Here is a 23,816-nt window from a genome sequence, read left to right on the forward strand (position 1 = left end):
CTGAAAGAGCCTCCAAAATTAAATCACCAAGGAATATCATGGCTAAATTTCAGAACTATTGCACCAAGGAAAAGCTATTGTAAGCAGTCAGAAAGAAACCATTTAAATACCAAGGAGCCACAATTAGGATTACTTAGGACCTCGCAGCTTCTACCTTAAAGGATCAAAGGGACTAGAATCTGATATTCTAAAAGGCAAAAGAACTTGGATTATAGCCAAGAATAAGCTATCCAAATAAAATGAGCATTATCTTTCAGTGAAGGACATTCAATGATAATAGGTGAATTTCATTGTAAGGGGATGTGGGAAAACTGGGACGTGAGTGCATTGTTGGTGGAGCTGTGCACTGATCCAACCACCCTGGAGAGTAATTTGGAACTCTGCTCAAAGGGCTAACAAACTGAATAAAGAATTTGATCTCCAAACACAGAACTCGAGAGAATCATAAAAAGGTAAAAAGGAAAGAACTTTTGAGGACAATATTTCTGTTATGACTATCAGCATTTTTTCATATGACTATAATTTTTTTCATCAAAAAACAGTCTATATCTTTCACCATTTATTAATTTAGGAATATCTCATATTCTTATATAAATCTTATAAATAAATTATATATATATATTTATATATATATATATATATATATATATATATTGAAAAATTAGTCTTTTATCAGAGAAACTTGCTTTAAAAACATTTCCCCAGTTTCCTGCATTCTTTTTAATTTTTGTTGCATTAATTTCATTTGTGGGGGGGGGGGAACTTTTTAATGTGATCAAAATCATTCATTTTACATTTTGTAATGCTTTCTGTCTTGTTTGGTCATAAAATTCTTCCCTTATCCATAGATCTGACAGGTAAAAGTTTCTGCTCCTAAATTGCTTTTGATATCATCCTTCATGTCTAAATCATGTACTCATTTTTATCTTATCTCAATAAATTATGTAAGATAATGGTTTATGCCTAGAGTACCAAGTTGCTTTCCAGTTTTCCTGAGTTCCTTAGCGAAAAGTTTGTATCTTTGTGTTTATCAAACACTAGATTACTATTGTAATTTACTAATGTGTATTATGTACCTGATCCATTCCACTGATTTAACACTCTATTCTTAGCCAGACCAGATTGTTTTTTGATAATTACTGCTTTTTAATATAGTTTGAGATCTTCATATTATTTTTCATTGATTCCCTTGATATTTTTGACCTTTTGTTCTTCCAGATTAATTTTGTTAAATTATGTTTTTTTTGATCTATGAAATGTGTTTTTGGTAGTTTTATTGGTATGATACTGAATAAATAAGTAAGTAGAATTGCCATTTTTATCATCTTAGCTCAGCCTAATCATAAGCAATTGAATTTCTCTAATTGTTTAAGAGCTGACTTTTTGTGAAAAATGTTTTGTAATTGTATGCATATAGCTTTTAGATGTATCTTGGCAGGTAGGCTCTAAAGTATTTCAAATTGTCTATAGTAATAGAATTTCTTTTTCTGTCTTTTCCTACTGGACATAATTGATTACAGAATTTAAAAAGTTTTGGTCTTATCAATTGTCACATCAATTCCCAATTATTCTGATATCACTTTGATATATTTAAGGACCTTATCTCATATATAAATGTGTAACAGGCAGATGACAAGCTCAAAAACTAATCTACTTAGTTGTTTGGGTATAGAAAGGATTATAATTTCAGGCTGAAGAGCTTATATCTTATAACCTGCATTTTATACTAGCTCAGGTAAATATATATATATATATAATCTGCAGTCTTAAATCTATGAGACAAAGATATAACATTGTGTTCATATCTTTTACTAATCACCTGCTATGATTACAGAAATGTGTCATTAAAAAAGACATAGCTATAGTAAAGGAAAATTGTTCCCCTAATTTGATATTAATTCCAGATATGATTTACATAGGTAGCCAGTTATAATGAGTTAGCTAAGTGGAAAACTTTCCATCTAAGAAGAAATTTCATATTGGGGAAATTGAGTCAGAAGAATCCTACTTGAGCCCATTTTCCCAACTTTCCCTATGAGACAGAACTCTGCATGCAATCCATAGGATAGATGTTATCCTATCAGTCTACTGATATTATGGATCATTGAATCAGTAGTATTTCTTGGTGATCATACTTGGAATCAGGTTCAAAATAATATCCATTACAATCCCATAAATTATAAACAACAAGTTTTATTAATCATACCTAATAATGTCTATAAATTACTATCACACTGTAAACAAATTAGTTTATCAACAAAGATACCAAGACTTTAAAATTTCTTAAGCTGTAAACAAATCCTAATTATTCCAATACTTTATTCAAGGAGTATTTGAAGTGGGGAAAGGTATAGAGTCATACATAGCAAGCTCTTGCAAAGGATAAGAGTTTATGGCTGTGCTCAAGTGGATGGTCTCAAAAAACCAGAGATTTTACAAAGGCTTTTTCTTTGTACCTTTTCCCACATAGTAATTACCATTTCCCATTTAAAATATTTCATAAGTTTTAATTAATATCATGATGATAATTCTTAATAACTTAGTCAATAATCTCACATTTTTCAAAAATTAATAACCAAATGATTTTAGCTGTAACATTCACTTAAATGGAGGTAAATATAGAAGTTTATAGTTTCTCAAATTTCAGTACTTCAGAATATTAAAAAATGTAAGTGCAGCTGTAAAATAACATGTCTTCACACATTTTTCCCCACCTTCTTTTAGCAGTTCAGTTCATAATCTAATAATATCTAGACTATAAAAGAAGTTGCTTTCTGAAAACATTTCTTATACAATGGTTTTTCAGAATCTACAATTCAAAGAAATCTAGACTACAATAACAAGAATTATTATTAATCAGATAACATTAATTTAGTCAAATGCTTTCCAAATTACCTTTCTACAGAAAAATATTCATGTGACTTTAATATATGGCTTTAATACAGCTTAGCTAATTTACTTCAAACTTAATTTCCTTAACATCAGCTGAAATTTTCTTATTGTAGGTATGTGTTAAGAGCTAAATATCGTAGCTCTCAGGCTTTAAATATTACAGGATCTTACAGGATATCACCATTAGAACTGAAATCATGTCAAACAGCAAACCCCCCAAAATTTATCAGATTAAACAATGAAGTTTTTGAATCCATTATTGTAATCCTAGTAAAATAAAATTCACTTAATAGTTAGCAGCTTTCCAAAACATTTTTGAAGAGGGACAGGGTAAAAGACAAAGAACAGAATAAAGAGGAGGGAAATAGTAAGCAATAGTAATTGTGAAAAGAATTTTGAAGCAAGTTTTTCAAATAAAAGCATCATTTCTCAAATTTATAGGGAACTGAGTCAAATTTATATGAAAAAGCCATTTTCTAATTGATAATGATAAAAAAATATGAATTATGCCCAAAGGCCTATAAAAATCATGTCGATCTCTCGATTCAACAATGCTAATAACAGACATGAATTCCAAAAGAGATTAAAAAGAGAAAAGGAAAAGGATCTATATAAATAAAAATATTTATATCAATTCTTTTCTCAGGACAAAGAACTGAAAATTGAAGAAATGTCCATCAGTTGGGCCTGAATAAATAAGTGTGATTATGATAGAATATTATTATGTAAGAAATGATGAGCAGGATGCTCTCAGAAACACCTGCAAAATCTTCCATAAGCTGAAGCAAAGTGAAATGTATTTTGTACAAAGTAATAGCAATGTTGTGGGATGATTAATTGTAAATGACTTTGATATTCTCAGCAATACAATGACCTAAGACTACTCTGAAAGACATATGATGAAAAATGTTCCCCATATCTAAAAAGAAAAAGAGTTGGTTTTAATTCTTATATTTGAGGGGGTTTCTTAGGGGGGAAAGGGGAAACTTATGTTTTATTTTACAACATGAGTTTATGGAAATGGTTTGCATAACTTCACAGGTGCCTTCTTAATACGGGGTAGGTAGGGATGAAGGAAGAGAATTTGGAACTCAAAAATTTTGAAAAACAAATGTAAAAATTGTTTTTTATGTAACTGGGTAAAATAAAAATATTAAGATATAAAACTTTTGAGTTAATTAAAATAGCAGTTTTCAGACTATCCTTTATCAACTGAGGTTATAGTGTAACAGAATCCAAATTACAAGAGAAATTATTTTTCTAACTGCATGCATTTAAATTTTGCATTGGCAGCCCTAGGAAATACCTATAAAATTTTACCAAAAAAAATTCACAACTATTAGGCTAATTCTATTTCAATAGAAACTTAGAGGTGAACATTATTCAGATAATGGCATATTTAATTTAAGATCATTTTTGTATCTCTCATCAGAAAGCAAGAAGTTTGAACTTTGGCATATCTAAGCTTCACCTAAATGTCAGTGAAGAGGCTTCAATTTCTTTCACAGGGAAAATGTATTAAAGAATTAGGTTAGGTCTTTGTGACTTGTTTGGAGTTTTCTTGACCAAGATACTACTGGAATGGTTTACCATTTCCTTTTCCAGCACTCAGTTTCCTCATCTGTAAAATGAGCTGGAAAGGAATATTGCAAACCACTCCAGTATCTTCTACAAGAAAATCCAAACAATGTCACAAATAGTTAGGTGCAATTGAAACAAATGAACAAGAAGAACAAGGTTAGTTCCTGACAAGGCATAGTCCCTTTTCCTCAAGCAGAAATCTTTGTTTTACACACATGCATGTTTGTGTGTATGCATATATGTGTATAATTTATATACATATAATTTCTAAATGAAGGTTCAAATATTTTACTTTTATATCTTTTTAAACAATTAAATCCATAACCCAAAAGAACACTGATCAGATGAACAGGCTAATTTTAGAAAAGCCTACAAAGATTTGCATGAATTGATGCTGAGTGAAACAAGCAGAACAGGAAAACATTGTACTCAACAACAAGAAGATTATGTGCTGATCACTTATGATAAAATGGTTTTTCTTAGCAAGTCAATGAGTGATCCAAGGCCATTTCTATAAACTTTGGATAGAAAATGTCATCTGCATTCAGAGAGGGAACTATGGAAACTGAACGTGAATCAGTGCATACTATTTTCACATTTTTTTTTCTTCGTTTTCCCCTATTTTTTGATTTTTCTCTCCCAACATGACTAACATGGAAATATGTAAAAATGAATGTACATATGTAACCTAAAATTAATTTAAAAGAATACTAATCAAAAAATTACCCAATAGTCTTAATACAATGAATTATCAGATCAATATGAGATTGATCTTTACTCATATTACAGATTGGTAAACTGAGGTAACTTGGCTTAAGATCATCTCAGTTAACCAATTTTCAGATTCATTTATCTTTTTAATTTGTCTTAATGTAAAATACTATATTAAATTTATTATAAATTATATTTATTTTATATTTATCACATCTTATCAGGAGAGATGCATTTCATTTAAAATCAGAATAAATTCAAGTGTAGAATACAAATGCAAAATATCAATTTATAATTTTGATTATTTAGGATTATGTTTTATGCAATGGCTATTTATTTCAAGCATTTCATATTATGGAGTCCACTATTTTCAGCCAATCTACTGACAAAAGATTTTAAAAGTAGTATTTTGATGTTAGGTTTAATCTACCCCAACTATCACATTTAACAGCACATGGTAATTTAGTTCAAATCAAGAGTTCTAAAATCTCAGAATCCATTGCTATCAATTTTGATTATTCTCAGGAAACTCAATAAAAGTGGAAGTTCTAGAGATCTGAGAGGGGCTTACCAAAGGCAATCTGGGTCCTGGGCCCTAGATAGACATAAATGAGTTCCTTTTGATACCAAACTCATAAAACTGACTCAGGGGGCTGTCCACAGATGTCCTCCTTTAGATCCTACTTCTGATGCTTATTATGTTAAACTTGAATAAAAATTAGTCACTAATGTAATAAGTAAGGCATTTATTCAAGGTCAAAAAATTGCAATTTGGAACAATACACTATCTTACTCAAAAAAGGAAATTCCACGAGGGGAGTTATAAACAGAAGGGGAGTGGCTAAAGGATTTAGTGAAACGGCAATTCACAAGTTATTTATTGAAAGGTGGTATCACTTTCCCAGAAAAAACAAACAAACAAAAAACCAAGTGATTAAGGCCTCTTCTAACCAACAGACTATACCTCAAGTTGTGGAGTTATCAGAGTAGCTGACCACAAGAAGGGAGGGGTTGCAGAAGTATCCTTGGAGCTAGCTCTGACAGAACAGGGGCAGTTAGAAACTGTGGTCACAGCTGAGATTCCTAGCAGTTTATAGGGGATATATGAACGGTCAGGGATCGTTAGGAACTTCCGCAAAAACAATGTATTCAGGATCAAAGGAGGGAGACATGAAATGTATAGAAAATGATTTTCATATGCAAAATACAGACATTTCCTGCTGGCTCTAGCCTTCATCTACAAAGATTTCCAAAGAATTAAGAAGTAGAACTGAACAAAATTAAACCAATCCTCTTAAATCCTTAAGAATAGAGTAATTTGTTGAGGTAAAGAGCTTTGGAACCTGGGAGAATTGTTGAGCAATTGAGGCAATACTTCTATATTCTACCCAGAGGTAAACTGAGGGACACTGATCTTAAGCTAGGGGTTTGTTACCCTGGATGGAAGAAAATTGGAAGTATTTCAGCATAAAGAGACTTCAGTGCCATTTAGCCAAACCAGTGGCTGAATGTGTAATACTTCAGTTATTTATCTGAGAGCAAATTCAAGGCATTCAGCAAATTCAGCAAACCTATTCAGAAAAAATGGTCATTAGAAAGAGCCTAAGGCCAGTCAGCCTAGACGCAACTAGGAGGCAGCCAAGTAGTCTGCAAACAGGCCCATACAAAGGCAGGTGCCACTGAGCCTGATGAAGAGCAGAGTGGTTAGTCCATCACCACCAAGCTCTGTTGGGATGTCATAGGTGACCTACCATCCTCTCATTGTGAGTCACCTTGACCACATATGTCTCTTCTGCACAGGCCTCACTCCTTCCTTTCCACTGATCACACCCACTCTTCTCCTAAGATTCTTTGTATTTTGGGGGAGTTGGTTTGTAACTACTCTCCCTGCTATGCTGTTTAAGTAAATGTTTTTGCTAAAGAACTGACCATTAAGAGGAAGCATTTTAGTGGGAGATTGTGAGCTAATGTTACTTTGTTCTTTGTTCTCAAAGAGGACCAATGACATCAGGAGGCTGATGTCTTGACCTGCAAGTAAATTGAATTTAAATGAGCCACGACTGTATAAAGTCATCAACTTTATATACTCCTCTAGAATCATCAAAGTACAATGAGAAAAAAATAGGTCAGGAGGAGTAACAATAGCCCCAGATGCAATGGGGAATCTTGGTCTTCTTAAGCTAAGATCTTTTACAGGTTTCAGTTTGTCTGTGGCAAGACCTATTTAGTGATTAAAGGTGAAGTAAGAATGAGACAGAAGATGGCCTATTTTGCCTTCTCAAAAGAATCAGTCTTGAGAGACTCAGAGTTTCTGATCAGAATAGAATTTGCTATTTATACTCATCTTAGTCATGACAACCCCAAACAGTGAGCAAGCAAGGCTTTTGCTGAGATCTATTATTGGCCAATCAATGAGAACCAGAGTGATTTGGATTTAAAAATATAGGTTGCTCCATTTGAATCCAAATGGGCTTTAACCTGATTTTCCAGAATTATATTTTAAGAAATCATAAATGAAAACTACATGAAATAAAAGAATTGTCAGGAGAAGGGAGTGGGGGGGGGGGAGAAGGGAGAAGAGGAAGCACTGCCCTAATAATGAGAAGTTCTTAGGAGTTATAATTATCATTTTCCCATGTAGGAATATAAACAATTTAATCTTAACTGATTTCCTTATGATTTCTCTCTCATGTCCCTGGGGATAAATTTTCCCTGTAAAATCTACTTATGGGCCATACCATGTCTGCTGCCCTCCTTTGGGTCAGTCTGCCTCATGGTGTCTTTCTCCTTTTCCCACATTCCACATGGTATCTTGCCTAATTCACTATGCTTCCCAACCCCGCTGCTCCTCCCTACAGCTAACTCATTCCTTTAGTATGCAAGGTCCCATTCAGGATTTAGCCTGTCAGGTAACAGCATGCCTCAACCTCATGGGGTACTCCCTTTCTACTGGGTAATTGTAAATTCCACTGAGAAACTTGTCTTTCATGTGCCTTTTCAGTCTATTTAATATTCACCATCCCTGGTGTCTATTGTATCCCTTCATTTTTGTCTGTAACCTATTCCCCTAAATGAATCTTTTACCAAAAAAAAAAAAAAAAAAATGGCCATTGTGAATTCTTCAATAACCGAACCTTGTTGTCCACCATCATCTGGTGTCTACATCAACTACATTATGTTTATGCTGTCCATTTTAATCTATACATATTTTAAGGTGTTATTTTATTCAGTATTTTTTTCTGCTTCTTTTACAAGGCTATTGATTCCCTTTTCATAATTGTCTTGTACCACTTTAATTTCTTTTCCCATTTTTCCTTCCACCTCTGGTATTTGATTTTTTAAAACCTTTTTAAGCTCTTCCAAGAATTTTTGTTGGGTTTGTATTCTATTCACATTTTTTCTTTAGAATTTTGTTTGTAATTATTGTGATGCAATTTTCTTCTGCGATTGTCTTTATCTTTCTTGTCATCATAGTAGTTTTTATGATCATTATTGTTGTTGTTGTTTTCATTTTTCCAGCCTATTTCTTTACATTTTACTTGATGTTAAAGTTGGGCTCTACTCCCAGGATAAGGAGAGGGAGGGGGGTCATTGTTCCAAGCTTCAGCTTTTTTGTGTGCTTCTATTTTTAGAGCTAGTTCTGGAGGCCTCTTAGTTTTCAGTGCTTCTAAGATGGTATTATCCCAAGAGAGATGTGGTCACTGCTCTCCAGGCCTATGGCTCTGCAAGTATGCAAGGCACTGTAGCTGCAAGTGTGGGCACTTGTCTTGGCCCTGGAACTATGACTAGATCCCTTGATCCCTTGTGAGAGACTGCAAGCACTCTTCTCTGTGTTGGAACCAGGAATCCTGTTTCCCTGTGACTACAAGTACTTAACTCTTCTCTTTGTTATGGAATTACAACCCAGAATTATGCTTGGGGAGTACAACAGGGTTCTGTACCTGATGCCAGTAAAGGGTCTCTTATAATCTCTTTCTGACCAGTTGTTTTGATTGTTCTAAACCCTTTTTACTTCTATGGCCTGAGAGTTCTCAAAGCTGCTTCAGTCACTGTCACAGCCACCTCCAAGGTTTGCTCCTGATGTTGCCATATGGGTTTCAAGATGCTATACAGACTGGCCTCCAGCCCAGTATTGTAGACCCGTCCTGCCATCTAAGTTGGTTTGGGCTGAAAAAATGTCTTACTCTTACTTATTATCTCTCCTCCATGCCAAAAAAATTTTATTTGATTTGAGGTATTAAATTTGTTTAGAGGGGAATGTTGGAAGAGTTCAGTTGAGTTGTTGCTTCTCCTCTCAGTTTATACATAATTTAAGAAAACATCCTGAGTCATTACCAGTGGTCCTGATTTTTGTCTTACCACTGGACTTTGATGTCTTTGAAAGAATGGTAGCTTAACTTGGTGCAAGTCTTTTTCACTTAAATCTAATTCACACACAAGTTAAAATATTATCATGTGATGTTAACTGGTCCTCTTCAAAAATGAAGGATGAATTACAACAATTTACTTAGGAGGGAGAAAGCAACAATGTTGAGATCAGAAATCAGTTTCTTATAGCACTAAGATGTAAGCCAGGGAAATATGGTCATTAGAATGTGAGCCACTCTGATGGAGGATACAAAATCTTGTACAAAGTTCAAATAGAGAAATTCCTCAAGCAGAAGAAATGATTAGGTCTTCCATATATTCTTATTTACAGAAGGTATTATGTTGATTTAAGTAAGGCAAATAATGCTGCAGTCTCTTTAGTAAGATTCCAAACCATTAAAAAAAGTTACAATATATATAGGAAAAACTGTAAATGTCTGCTATTTAGAATATGATATGTTAGATGGACAGTCCATTAAACTGAAACATCAGCATATAATCTTTGGGACAGACACTTGAAATAATGATTCTTTCCAAGAAAGGAAGCAGGAAATTGGGGTGTCTCTTCATAGAGAGGGAATACTGAACTAGAATTAAATCTACACATTTAAATTGTCAAGGGGAAGTAAATTTTAGGTTCAAGCCACACTCCTAATTGTTATTAGGGAATAAGGAGGAACCCAAGCTATATATCCAAGGCTTGACTCCCTTCCCAACAAATGCTATTTCCATAATGAATGTACACGACAAATCCATTTATCCAAGTAGATGGCAGAACAGAAATAAGAGAAAGTACTTTTTAGGGAATTCACCCAGACAATACAGAGTGGATAAGCTTTGAGTGTAATGATGCAGCTTAATCAAGAGAGAAAAAGTTTCAACTCTCACTGCAAGGAAAATTCCCAAAGTCTGGTGTAACAAGCTGGGCACATAGGAACTTGATATACTAATTTCATGGATAATGTCAGCTTCTCAGAGCGTTTTTCCTTTTAAAAAACCTAAATGATAAGTAATCTTTCTCAAAGCTGGAAAAAAAAAGAGTAGGAAAAAAAGAACTCTTCTACCTCTTACCAATTTCATTCATCCATCTATGAAAGCATGGGGACATTGAATAATTAGTTTTCATCAGTGAAAAGAATCTCATGCAATTGGCATTTTGAAGAATTAATACTGTTAATATTTTTCCAATTACATATAAAAATAATTTTCAAAATTCATTTTTGTAAGATTTTTAGTACTAATTTTTTTTCTTCCTTCTTTCCCTCTTTCCCTCTTCCCAAGACAGGAAGCAATCTATATAGAAATCATTTTAAATATATTTCCATACTAGTCATGTTGTGAAAGAAAAATCAGAACAAAAAGGGAAAACCATGAGAAAGAAAAAAACAAAACAAAAAAAAAGTGAAAATAGTATGCTTCAATCCACAATGTCTCCATAATTATATCTCTGGATAGTTTGGTTTAAACTAATTTTAATTTAAAAACATAAAATTCAATTTTGAGAAACTTGTAGGGAAATGAGTGTGCTTGATTACTTTTTGGAAAATAATTTGGTAACAAAATTAGGGATTATAAAATCTGGTCATAGGATTTTGGCAAATGTCTAAGATATTTCATTAGCATGTTTATTCAAAGAAGAAACATCTTTGAAAATACTCATAAGAGCTTTATTTGTAATAAAAAAATCAAGAAATAAGTCAGTATGAAAAATTAAAAGTAGGTAATCTTTGGGCTCTTTTTAGCTTTATGACTATAATTGAGAATTGCCAAATTGCATCATCTTGATGTATTAGAGGGGGTTTTGTACAAAAAATTAGCAAATATGAAAAGCGCAAAATAAAGATTTCTATAAAGTGATTCAGATTAAAGAAAGCAAAATGAAGACAATGTGCAACCTGTGTTCCCTGGTTATTCAAAAGGGAGTGCTTAAATAGGGTTTAAAATTTGTGTCCATCCTATGATTCCTCACTTAGTGAAAGATTCCCAGCCCCATTCCATAGGCAACAAGGGGGGATCCACAGTGTACAAGATCAGAACATCTTAGCAAAGCAGTGTTGACATAAAAATCTTATTAGACTTTGTAGGACTAGTTGATCAGTTGTGTGTTGTGTTTAAGGATAGAGATATAAACGTCTCTAAATTGATTTGGTTGAGATGTAGGATTTCTTACAACTTCTATATATCCTAAATTAGTGTGACTAGGGAATCTGGAGGATTTACGATTGCCAGTTCTCTAAACTAGTATAAAGACCTCCCTTAATCTGTAACATTTCTCAGTTTGTAAAAATGTAAAATTATAGTAGAAATATCAGGCTTTCCTAGTACTAACAAGATGCCAAAAGTCTAGGAGCGTACACGGTCAAATTCTGTCCATTTGTGGGAAAGATACAAGATCTTCATTGTAAGGCCAAGAAATTAAAATTCTTCTTGAAGTTTGAGCCATGTTGCATAAATAAGGTATAGTCATTCAGGGTTCATACCCTTCCCACTAACTTTCATAGACTCCTGTGATGTCCTTACATAACCTGCTTTATTCCATTTCATTTAACCTAAACTGTCTTTGAGAACCCTACAATCCTACAAAAATAATAAATTTTCCCTTTTTATAACCAGCATAACTTATGTATCTAATTAGAATCCCTTATATGAATGCCTTTACCAATATATTAAATATATAATCAACTAATTCCTTTCACTAGGCTTGACAGAATGAAGAAAGAATACAGAAATTTGAAAACATGGGAAGAAAAATCTAAATATTTAGATCAAATTCTTCGCATGAAAACAGAAACAAAAGAATCTCCTGATCCCAAGGTAACTAAAAGGGATATATTGGTTTACTGTTTCAGATTATAATTTAACATGATTTTTATATTTTTATAATCATGTTTTTTTCTGTTTTTTACATTTTGAATAATTTAGTATTCGATAAATGGCTTATTGATATTCAAGGCTAAAAATGTACAACCTGGACGATCTGCATTGAGAAACTTCTGAAAGGATACTAGAACTTGGCTTTTTTTTTTTTTTTTTAATCTAAAATCCCATTCTGGGGGAGGTATACAAGATTGTGCCCATTTCTGAACAGGTTTAGAGATTGTTTTTATTATTTGATTCCTTTCCTTGGTATTTATATTGTTAAATGTTAAACATCCTTTTTTTGTCATTGGATTTATGTGTATCTAGTGTAGTAATAAGAGAAGATTTCATCCTATGATTCTTAAGTTAGTAAAAGATTCCCAGTCCCATTCCTTAGGCATTGGAATGGTGGAAAGGTGATGACTTATGCCTTGATAATATTTGATGACCCTCAAACAGTTATACTAAATCGTGGGCCATTATGAAATCCAAGGTATATAGATCTAGGATAGTGTGTGCCTAATGAATCAGTGACAAGAAATACAAGATCTATGCTCATTAGAATTGGTGAGCCATTTGGCTTACTGTTAGAAAAAAATGTGGAAAGATTTTACTACTTCATTTACCCACATCTTTAAAAATCCATTTATGCAGAGTTCTACCAAAGCTAATCTACATCTGAAGACTGTCTTAATATTCTATTATTATTTTCCTGGCTCTTTAAGCTGGTCTTCAGTGATGCTAGCTCCCTGAGTTAGCTGCTTACAACTGGCACAGTGGTGTAATAAGTAAATGTCAAAAAGAGGAGAAAGGGAAACCTTTTTTTGGAGAAAACAATATTCAGTGTAATTCAAGAAATAATAATGATAATAAAGCTTGCAAAGTATTTCAAATATATTATCTTATTTGGTCCTCACAACAATGCTGTAAGTATATGTGCTATTATTATCTCATCATAAGAGGTGAGGAAACAGACTCAGAAATGTTGTTACTTGTCCAGAGTTACATAGCTAGTAAATATTTGAAGTGGGATTGAACTTGACATTCTGGTTGCCTTTTTAAGTAAACACTATATACTGGATGCTAGAGACCCAGTAATAAAAATAAAATGGTTCTTGTCTTAAAGAGAGAGGAAATAATGCAAATAAAAAGGTAAATATAAAATGGATAAAAAGTGAATGCAAAGTTATTTATGAAAGATAGTCACTAAAAGTTGGGAGATCAAGATAGATTTTCTATTGGAAGTGTCATTTGAGACAAATTTTGAAAGAAATTAGGGATTTTGTGAGATGGGAAGTGGGTAGGAAGTACATTGTAGGCATGGGACCTAGTCTCTACAAAAAAAGAGGTGTAAAGATGAGAGAGGGAATAAATGGTATCCACTTACCTCCCAATTTCCATATCATCTTCTCATGCCTTTAAGCCATCTGTCTGTCCTCTAATTTCTGTTCACAATAATAATAACTAACATATATATATATGTATATATATATATATATATGTGTGTGTGTGTGTGTGTGTGTACATATATACATTTCCCATTTTCTCTAATATGTTTGCCTTTCTTTGCTTCTAGGATACTGAAGAGAAAGATGACCTACAAGAAATGGATGAGAATCCACTCCCAGAAAATGTATTTCAAACACCAGGTCTAAAAACTCATTTGATTCTTTACAATGTATTAGTAATATAGGTTATATAAAGAGATGTCTCATAAAAAGAAAACTAATGCTTTCTTTAATTAGATTTTCATGTTTAAGTTAGGAGACTGTTCTAGTTTCATAAAGAACCCCTTCTTATTTGTAAAATTACAAAGAAAATACTACTATGAATGAGTTTTAGACCATAAGCTCTATTGAAAAATGCTTTCAAGGGACAAGAAATAAATTTAGAAATTTGAACTCTAGGCCATAAAGAATTGTATGTTTTATAGGTCTTGTTCTTGAATGTGTGTGTGTGTGTGTGTGTGTGTGTGTGTGTATGTGAAGTATGATTGGAAAAGATGTGCCAGTTATGTGGCAAGCATAATAAATATTGCTAGAACTCTGTCTTCCCAGAAATCAGCCGGAATCAGGATCACTAAACGTCTTTATTCTTGATCTTTTACAGTCAAGGCCTAGCAATCTCACACACACCTTCCTCCCTCAAACTCCAGGAGAGACTGACTCAGCGTGGGTGTCTCAATTCCTCTTCCTCCTCCTACTCCTCCCACACACGTCACTTCCCCCTCTTTGTCCCACCAATCAAGTCAGCACAGAACAGCTGGGTAGGGTCAACCTTCAAACAAGTTAATAGGGAACTGTCCAATTGGCAATTAATCTCACGTGCTTCATTATCCAAGTGCATTGCTCAGTTCTAGCCCTTTACAAAATATAATATGGATAGCCTGAGTACTGAACTTGTACCAGTGTAAAAATATATTTAAGAAGCCTTCTAAAATGTTGGCTATTTCTGCTGTAAAGAAACCTGGACAAGGTAGGGAGGAAAGGATAGTATGTGATCTGTACTCACAGAAGGAATACATATATGTCAATGAGATTGCAGATCAATGGAAATTTTAAAGTTTGAAATTTAAAATTACCTAAAAAGGAAATTATAGATATAGAAATGAATATATATTAATATAAATATTCCTTTCAGGCATCTAGAATAATTTAGTAAATTTAATATTTTACTTGAACAAAAAGCTCAATAGATATTTTTAAAATGCCTGCTATACTGTGCCAGATTCTGAGGATGATGGGATACAACAATTTTAAATATTACATAGTTTTTGGCCTTAAGGAGCTTTTAATTTAATTGGAGTGATATGACATGTATCCAGATGAGCATTATAAAATATAAAACAGAGGAGAAATACAGAAGTTATGCTATGAAAATCAGGAGAGAGAACAATCACTATATAGAGATATCAGTCTAAGCTATATAAAGGATATGATACCTGAACTTGGTCTTGAAGAAGAGAAAGGATATTAATACAAAAAGAAATATAGAAAATGTTTTCCTTGCATAACATACATCCTGTAAAAAGTATAAGTATAAGTTCTGCCCCATTTTTCTGTTAAAATTTTTTTCTCTTTTGCTGCTGGGGAAGATTGAAAATTGTCCAGTTTGGATCATAACGATAAATACTATGAAATAAGGCTGCAAAGGGAAATTGATTCCAGAATGGGGAAAGTCTAAAAAACCAAGTAAAAGAGTTTAGTTGTTATTGTTGAAGCAGGCAATAGGAAACCGATAAAGAATTGTGAGTGGAAGAGTCATCTAATGAGACTTATGTATCTTAATAGATTAATATAGTAGCTATGCAAATATTGACTAGAGAGGATAAAAAGATGATCTTTTATTAAAGACCTATTAAAATAGTGCAGGAGTAAAATGAGGAGTCATGATTAGAAAGCAAAGAACAGATGCATTTTGGAGGTTGGATGAATGGGAAATAATTGTGTCACTTATCATAGTGGACATTATTGCAGTAAATTTGTTAGGAATTGGCAGTTATTTTAATCTTTTAATGATCCTCTCATATCCATGAATTGTGACCCTAATACTCAACAAAAGTAGATATGAAGCAGATGTGAAAATGATGTAATTCAAACATGATAATGTATCATGATCTATTTTCTTCATTGATGGCAATGAAGCTATGTATTGGCCCAACTATTCTGGAAAGTAATTTAGACCTATATCCTAAAAGTCACCAAACTATGCATATCATTTGATTACTAGGCCTGTACTTAAAGTTTTTAAAAAAAAATCCCTGGGTAGAGAATAATTCATAATAGTTCTTTTTGTAGTAGCAAAAATTTGAAAAATAAGGGGATGTCCATTCAGTTAAGCAATGCCCAAATAAATTATGATATACATACACACACATATAATTGTTGTATTGTTAAAATTTTTCAGAGAACTCTGGGAAGGCATATGAACTGATACAAAATAAAAGTGAGCTGAACTACATATAAAAAAGATTTATATAACAACATTATAAAGAAAAACAACTTTGAAAGACTTGAAAATAGTTATCATTATGTAGCAACAACAATTGAAAATGAACCATGCTATTTACCTCCTGATAAATAATGGATTCAAGATGCAAAATTAGACATACATTAGACATAATATAGGAATTAATTTTGATTGACTATGTATATTTGTTATAAGGACTTTGTTTTTCTTTTTCCCTCAGTGAGAGTGGGTAGGATGGTGAGAAAAAATAGAGATAGTGATGTAAAAAAAGAGCAAGAAAAGAGTATCATTGAGGCAATTGTCTTTTTTTTTTAAATGTAAAGATAAGTACAGAAGGAAAGAAAAACAAAACAGCTAAGCAAGACAGTTTTGAAAACTACTTTAAAAGAAAATAAATTTTTTAAACAATAGAGGTTATACAGTTTCATAAACAATGCTCTTTTTGTTTTGTCCTGTGGAGTTAATTTGGTATTTGTTAATGTCAAAAAAAGACAATTTTCCAACTGCATATCAGTGGAGTGATAAGGAAAAATGACCCTTTAAAACATAAGTCAGCACTTAAATAAAGGCAACACAATTTTAAAGATAAATAAAATTGCTTTTCAAGAAATCTCAGAAACCAAAACACTAAAACCATGGATGAAAATAATAGATGATATTATTACCCAAAAAAGACACTTGAGAAACATTAATACTCTTTTGTCTCATCTTTATCTCTGTAAAATCTTTATGAGAACATGTATGTATTTTTAGAACATATATTTGCAGAAAAATATAAGAAAAGAAGAGGCAAATTATATAGTAGACACATCAGGCACATAGCAATTTGTTTGATAAATATCTGAGAGTTTTAGTGGATTTCAAAGATCATCATAATTAAAGAGTTTGATATAGTTGCTCCCTGCCTCCCCTACCCCCAAATGCCGTGAGGTGACCCCTCACAGACCCCTTCTAGAGTATTGTGTTCAGTTCTAGATCTAGATCTAGATATCTAGAATCTAGATAAATTGGAGAGCTTGCAGAAGAGAGATATCTGTGTATGATGCAGAGACTTAAGTTTAGTTGAATTTAGATCGAAGGAACTGAGTATGTAGAACCTGGTGAGAAGACTCAGAAAGGACTATTTTCAAATATTTGAAGGATTAGCATGTAAGAGTAAGTATTAGATTTATTCTGTTTGCTCCCGAAGGGCAGAACCAAGAATAATGAGTTGAATTTTCAAAGAGACAAATTTAGGTTTGATTTCAGAAAAAAGTAAAAAAAAATAAAACTTGTTAATTCCACTTCTTGGATATCCCTTTGGTTATACACTAAATAGTTTCTGAGATCTTTGCCAGATCCTTCTATCTTTAAAAGTTTTTATCTTCTTAACAGTTTTCAAAGTTAAAGCAGCTTTAAGGATAGCCCTTTCCCTCTGAATTACTCAAAGTTGTATCCATTTTTTAAAGTCTGTCTCTTGTTTTTCAAAATAATGTTTTCTTTGTTGGGATACTGATACTTTTATTCTTGTTACTTAATTTTTTATGTCATATTTTACCTTATTTTATTCTTTTCTTATTTTTTGGAGAAAAATCTTGTGAAATTCCAACTAACTCTCTTGCACACGTGTTATCTTTCTTGACATCTTGTAAGTCATTACCATATTGTCATAATATTGAAACTTAACAAAGGTATATTTGAGTAAACTCAATACTATATTTTTCTTTACTGTGTATTCTGAATTGTGAATCTGAGCCTGATTTTCACTATTTGGAGGAATATTTTTATACAATTTGATGAGATAAAATATTCATTTTTATTCCAAAATTGGGAGTTTTATAATTGTAACATTCTAAGTTTTTTAATTTGAAGTTTTTATTTCCTCTCCTCCCTAAACTTTGACTTCTATTAGTTAAATTTTTTTTCTAGTTGAGTAGTTTGCTGGGATATTGCCCTTGGTTTTCACTGATCTTTCTGCCATTCTGTACTCAAGTTTAAAAAGAGAACATTTTAAAAAGTTAATTTCATTGCTGTATTGTTGATTGCCATGCTTCTTCTCTTATTAAAAAGATCAAATGTCTGTTGACTGAGAGAGTTTTTGGGCTCTTTTGGTGTTCTATTAGAGCAGTTGTTTTATATCCCATGTTATAAAAAAAAGTAGTTAATAAATGATAATATATCATGGCCATCTCTGAGTTGAATTGATTTTTTTCCTAGTTCCATCTGCTAGCTCAACTGTCTTACTTTCAACTGGCAGGATCAAAAAACAATAAATCATGTAAAATCAATAATCTACTAAGTATCTGTTGTGTTTCCAGCACTGCTCTTAAGTTTTGATTATACAAAAAAAAAAGCAGAAAACAGTCTCTCAATCTTTTCACTAAATGCAAGTGATGTACAAATAAGATATATAGAGGTTAAAATATAGATATTTAACATAAGGGGAACTTGGAAAGTTTTCTTATGAACAATTATCTTATAGATGAGATATATATGAGAAGCCAGGAGGCAGAGAGGAGGAGGTGATAGTGAAAATGCCTGACAGTGGGAGATGAAGTTATGAGGATATGAAGATATGAGGAACAGCAAGGAAGCCAGGGTCACTATAGATCATACACTTTGTGATAAGAGATTTTAAATATGTTTTCAGCATGTTTGTAATCTGTATTATTGACAATTATAGAATAAAATATTTCTCTTTTTTTCTTAGCAGATTCATTATTTAAAAAGCAGGAAGCTGAACCTCTTTCATCTGAGGTAAAGGATACATGCCCTAATAAAAGTCAATTCTATTTTTCAAAAAAACAAAAAACCAAAAGAATAAAATGTGTATGGATGGAAAGGGGTAAATATCAAAAAAGGTGTCACCAATCTTTTATGCAGTGAATACTTTGATGTTTTTAGTGAAAACATCTATGTAATTAAATGTGTTACAATAGTGTCCTAAAACAGTTTAGAGTAAGACTTGCATTTTCAAATGGTAGAAAAAAGAGGAATAATTTATATGCCCAATAGATTCCAAGGTGGGATTCTCAAGATAAGCCACTAAGGACCCTTATGAAATCCTTTTCAAACATATATTTGGGGTTCTGAAGAGCAAACTGGGAATTCTAACTCAATCCTTTTCTATTGCTATTTTTTTTGTAGACCCCATTATAATATAGCAACTTTAGCAATTTCCAGATACCTTTGTCACAGGGCTGAAGACAGGAATGAACTTATGTTGGGCGCAAATATATTTGTAAATGAATATTAAAAACAACACATTTCATGAGTTTTAACTATATAACCATAAATCCTGCATTTTATACGAGTTGTGTGTATTTATATGGTTTTGACCAAGTTAAATGTAATTCTCATTTTTCTTTGTATAAAATATCTTCTGTCAATAGGTGGTGCTGATCTTTAAGCAGAAGAGAGTAGATCTGGAAGGGTAGATGCTAAAAGAAGTTTTTTTTTTAAGTGAAGTTATATATCACTGCAGTGGGCAAGATCATTAGATCATTGTGTCTTTGAAAGGGCAACTTCCAAAAATAAGGTTTTATATCTTGAAAAACTAGATTTTCAAACCAGAGATAGGAAGCGGAGAAACAGAAAAGAAATAAAAAGAAAAAATTTAGGGGAGGAAGGAAAAATTATTAATAAATATACTCTTAAGTGACTAAGGAAATAAAGGGACATCTAGAAAACTTAATGAGGTTCGATAAGTAGGTTCAGACTCCTACTTTGAGGCAAACAAATTGTATCATATAAATAAAATTTATTTTACATATCTCTGTGGAAAGTGTGCATTGGTGTATTTTATTATATAAGGATCTTTGAATTAAAAATTCTTTTTTACAGAATTTCAAATTTAAAAATTAATAAAAATGCAGGCTATTTGTTTTCTAGAATAAGAAATCTTGAAGTTAAAACCTTGTATGTGGCATCCATTGAATTACAATTTTGAGATTCTTGATCTTTGGGAAAGTTAAGATTTGAAATTAGATCATTAAAAACATAAGAGAAGTAGTTCAGAAATAATTGCAAAAGTCTTCCTAAGTACAGTTAGTAGAAAATAGCGTATCACATAACTAATCAACTTCTTAGCTTCCTCCTCACCAAAAGTTTTCCTTATAATTTATTGGAGGATTTATCCCATAAAAACAATATTCTAATTTTATAATGAAAATCAATAGAAAAATAGGATTTGTCAGAAATTTCACTTAATAGTTGTCTGTTAAACTATATTTCACAAAGTAAGGTATTCCCCTTATCTGAGAAAGACTTAAAAAATTCATTTTTAACTTTCGGAGGATTATGTTCCATTTGTTATTTGATTATTCAAAAGTGCAATAAGATTTCTCTATTGAAAAAAATTATGCATAGTGATTCGATTCCCAGGCCAGTCATAAAAATCTATTTTAATCCATGATGTAATTGATCAATATCAATAAATGCTTCAAAATGGGAGCGAGGAGCATAATTCTTCTACTTCTACAGGGGCCTCTTATGTCATGGCCTCTGCCACACTCCCCACCCAGTCCTCCTTCCCTCGGCTAAAGAGCATGGCCAGGGACAGGGATTCGAATTATGGGGATGAGACATGGGGGAAGGGGTTGGGTGTAAAGGGAAGCATGAAAAGGATTCTGGGGGTGGAAAGCATTAAGGGAGTTTGGGGCAAGTGACTGTAGGGGCTTGGGCCCACCCCACTACTGAGCATCATCACCCAAATCCTAGGCCAACTTCCCACCACCATTTTCCTTTTCTTCCCAGGCTTGTCCACTTCCTTTTCTACAGCCAACAGCTGTTGCTTCCAACCAGGGTGACTCTATTCCCAGGTCCAACTGTAGAACAAAACAATCTCCCTACTTCTCTCCTGATTGTTCCTTGAAGCCAGTACACAACTGTTTTGAGGGTTTTTTAAAAAAGGTTTTTAATTACTAGTAAAGTTAGGGAAATGAGACAGAAAGGCTCCACCCCAGCTCTTCCCCCCAAGTCCCATATTTCTTTTCATTTAAATTCTCTAAGGAAAGACTGCAGGGCCTCACAAAAATGCAAAGAGCTGCTAATATCTATATAGTTGTTTCAGAGATGCAAAGCACTATCTATATTCTCTTTTGTTGCTTTGTGCACAAAGCACAGAAACAATTGTATTAGATTAAAAGTAAAACCAAGTCAGGCCATCTCAAAATGGAGTTTGGGGAGTGAGGGAGGCTATCTGAATAAAATAGAACCTTTGAAGTAAAGGAAATGGGATGTTTGGGATGATGCCCTCCTAGTAGCTGATACCATACTAGTAAGAAGGGAAGGAATTGCTGTTGGAGGTGTAAGTGCAGATGGGACCTGGCCAGGAGGAGGAGGAAGAAAGAAAAAAAACATGGTCATCCCAGCTAGAGTGAAGCTTTCCATCTGGCTAAAGAGCATCCATTCAAAAGTATTTACATAAATTGGAGGATGATATTTGTTTTTCTGTATTGTGCCTGACCAAAGGAATTGATTAATTTTTATCTTTTAGAATCTGTAGAACCATATATGAAAATTAAAGTTATTTGAAGTAGCATGATCCCTTTTGTGGGGAAGGGACAGATGGGAGATCAGACTAATGGAGAATAGTCACTGTTGGGATTCAAAAGGAGATTCTAAAAAGTTGGAGTTGCAGATCAGTATTTTGAGGTGTTTCAAAAGAATTTGCAGGCTTGAACCTATCTTCAAGTCAGGGGGCAAAGTTTATTATAATTTTAATGCCAATTGAAGTGGGCTAAATTCCAAAAGGAACCAGAAGAAAGAATACATTTATAGGACAAAGTTAAATCAGAACTTCATGTCACTTACTTGCTAATTTTATGGCTTATAGGTAGGTGTGAGGGATGGTCTATTCAGTATTGTCTCAAGAACTTGGTTGTCACTGACCAATAATTGTCTATCTGACAGGAATGTTTGTAGGACTAAACTACAGTATTCCTAAGGTCCAGATACTTTAGGATTTTTGACAGATTGTTAGAATAATAGCACTTAAGGTTAGAGGACCTCAGGATTATCTGCTACATTTTTCCCTAGAAGCTGTACCCTATCAGTCACCTTATGCCTTTATACAACTGATTCTTCTCATTTAGCACAATAATTATAAATATTTAATAATAGGAATATTTCTTATGTTAAAGGGTATGAATAATAATATTTTTGATATTTGTTAATTACCAGTGAGTATTAAGTAGTTTCATTCAATTCTTCCTAGTTGCCTGTCAATACACCTGAAGTTAAGAGCCCTCCACTGGTAGAAAAGGAAGCGGAGCCTTCAGATTCATCTTTGATTATTCAAGAAGATGCTGAAATTAAAAATGAAAGCCTTCCTCTTGAGGAAAGTACCCCTTTAACTCCTGTTTCATTAAAAGAGAAAGATATTTCTGTAGAATCTATAGATAGAAGAGATGATGAGCTAGTACTTGAAAACATTGAACCTGAAGAAGAAATGGAAGAAAAAGAAATATCAGCTTCAGCTTCACTAGATGTGGAGCCAAAACAGAGCCAAACAGACTCAGAAAAAACGGACTCCATTCAATCAGAAACAAAGTTGAAAAGTATCATTTTAAGCCCGGATAGAAAAAAGAAAAGCATAGATGAATCTGGTGCAGACTCCATGAGGCAAGAAAGCAAAAGGAGCTCAGAACTTCTTCAGGATCTAGAAGAAGACATTGAATCAGTCATGAAGGTATCTGTGTTCACATTAGGATTGCAATCTATTTAACAGAAACAACAATTTACTAAAACAATTACAAAAATAAACTCTTCAATTATAAAAAAAAGCATTTATATTTTTAAGGCATATATTTTTTAGACTCTCACATTCTGATCCTATTGAAGTCAAGTTAAAACAATGGCAAAGTGATTTATTTCTATCATATGTTAAAATAATGTTTCTTGCAAAATTGTAAATTCAACTAAATTTCAGGAAAAATGAGAGGAAAAGTTATGGATGTGTAGAGAAGCTTGGAAATGAGGTGTTTATAAGAAACAAGTTTTCTTATAAGTACTATTTTGGGGGAAGCACTTTTTCTGTATTTACAGGGTGTAAGTTTATAATTTAAAATGAAAATGAGTATGAATGACACTGTAGATCTGAACTGGTATAACACCTACTTCAAAATGGCAAATATATTGCTTACTCATTTTCATCTATAAGAAACAAAATACCTTACCAAGAACCTCATTGACTTACTAATGAATGGAGGAAAGATTTTTTTTTTTTTTTTTACATTTTTGCAAGAATGGACACCCAGACTAGTAGGCACACTTTTGAAAACTCAGAGATAGTATTTTATTTCCTATCCTGAAGCACAAGTCGCTCCCTTAATTCCTTATTAATTGGATGTTATAGAAATTACGGAATGGGAATCTTCACCCCCTCATCACATAGCCAATCACAGCCCCTAAGGAGCTTAACATTTTTTTTTTCCTGAGGCAATTGGGGTTAAATG

The 23,816-nt window shown here is 32.8% G+C and overlaps 1 protein-coding gene across 7 annotated transcripts in view; it reads left to right on the forward strand.

Annotated features, from left to right (window-relative positions):
• C2CD6 (C2 calcium dependent domain containing 6) overlaps positions 1 to 23,816 on the forward strand; it is a 118,738-nt gene that overhangs the window by 72,223 nt on the left and 22,699 nt on the right. For 5 of the 7 annotated variants that reach the window (XM_074299030.1, XM_074299028.1, XM_074299032.1 and 2 more), the window contains 4 exons: positions 12,252 to 12,366; positions 13,988 to 14,060; positions 19,070 to 19,116; positions 22,577 to 23,050. In XM_074299030.1, coding sequence (XP_074155131.1) covers positions 12,252 to 12,366; positions 13,988 to 14,060; positions 19,070 to 19,116; positions 22,577 to 23,050 — 709 coding nt within the window. The remainder of the gene's footprint in view (positions 1 to 12,251; positions 12,367 to 13,987; positions 14,061 to 19,069; positions 19,117 to 22,576; positions 23,051 to 23,816) is intronic. The other 2 variants (XM_074299029.1, XM_074299031.1) reach the window with 1 other exon arrangement.

The sequence above is a fragment of the Sminthopsis crassicaudata genome, chromosome 3, assembly GCF_048593235.1.
Source record: "Sminthopsis crassicaudata isolate SCR6 chromosome 3, ASM4859323v1, whole genome shotgun sequence".
NCBI lineage: Eukaryota > Metazoa > Chordata > Mammalia > Dasyuromorphia > Dasyuridae > Sminthopsis > Sminthopsis crassicaudata.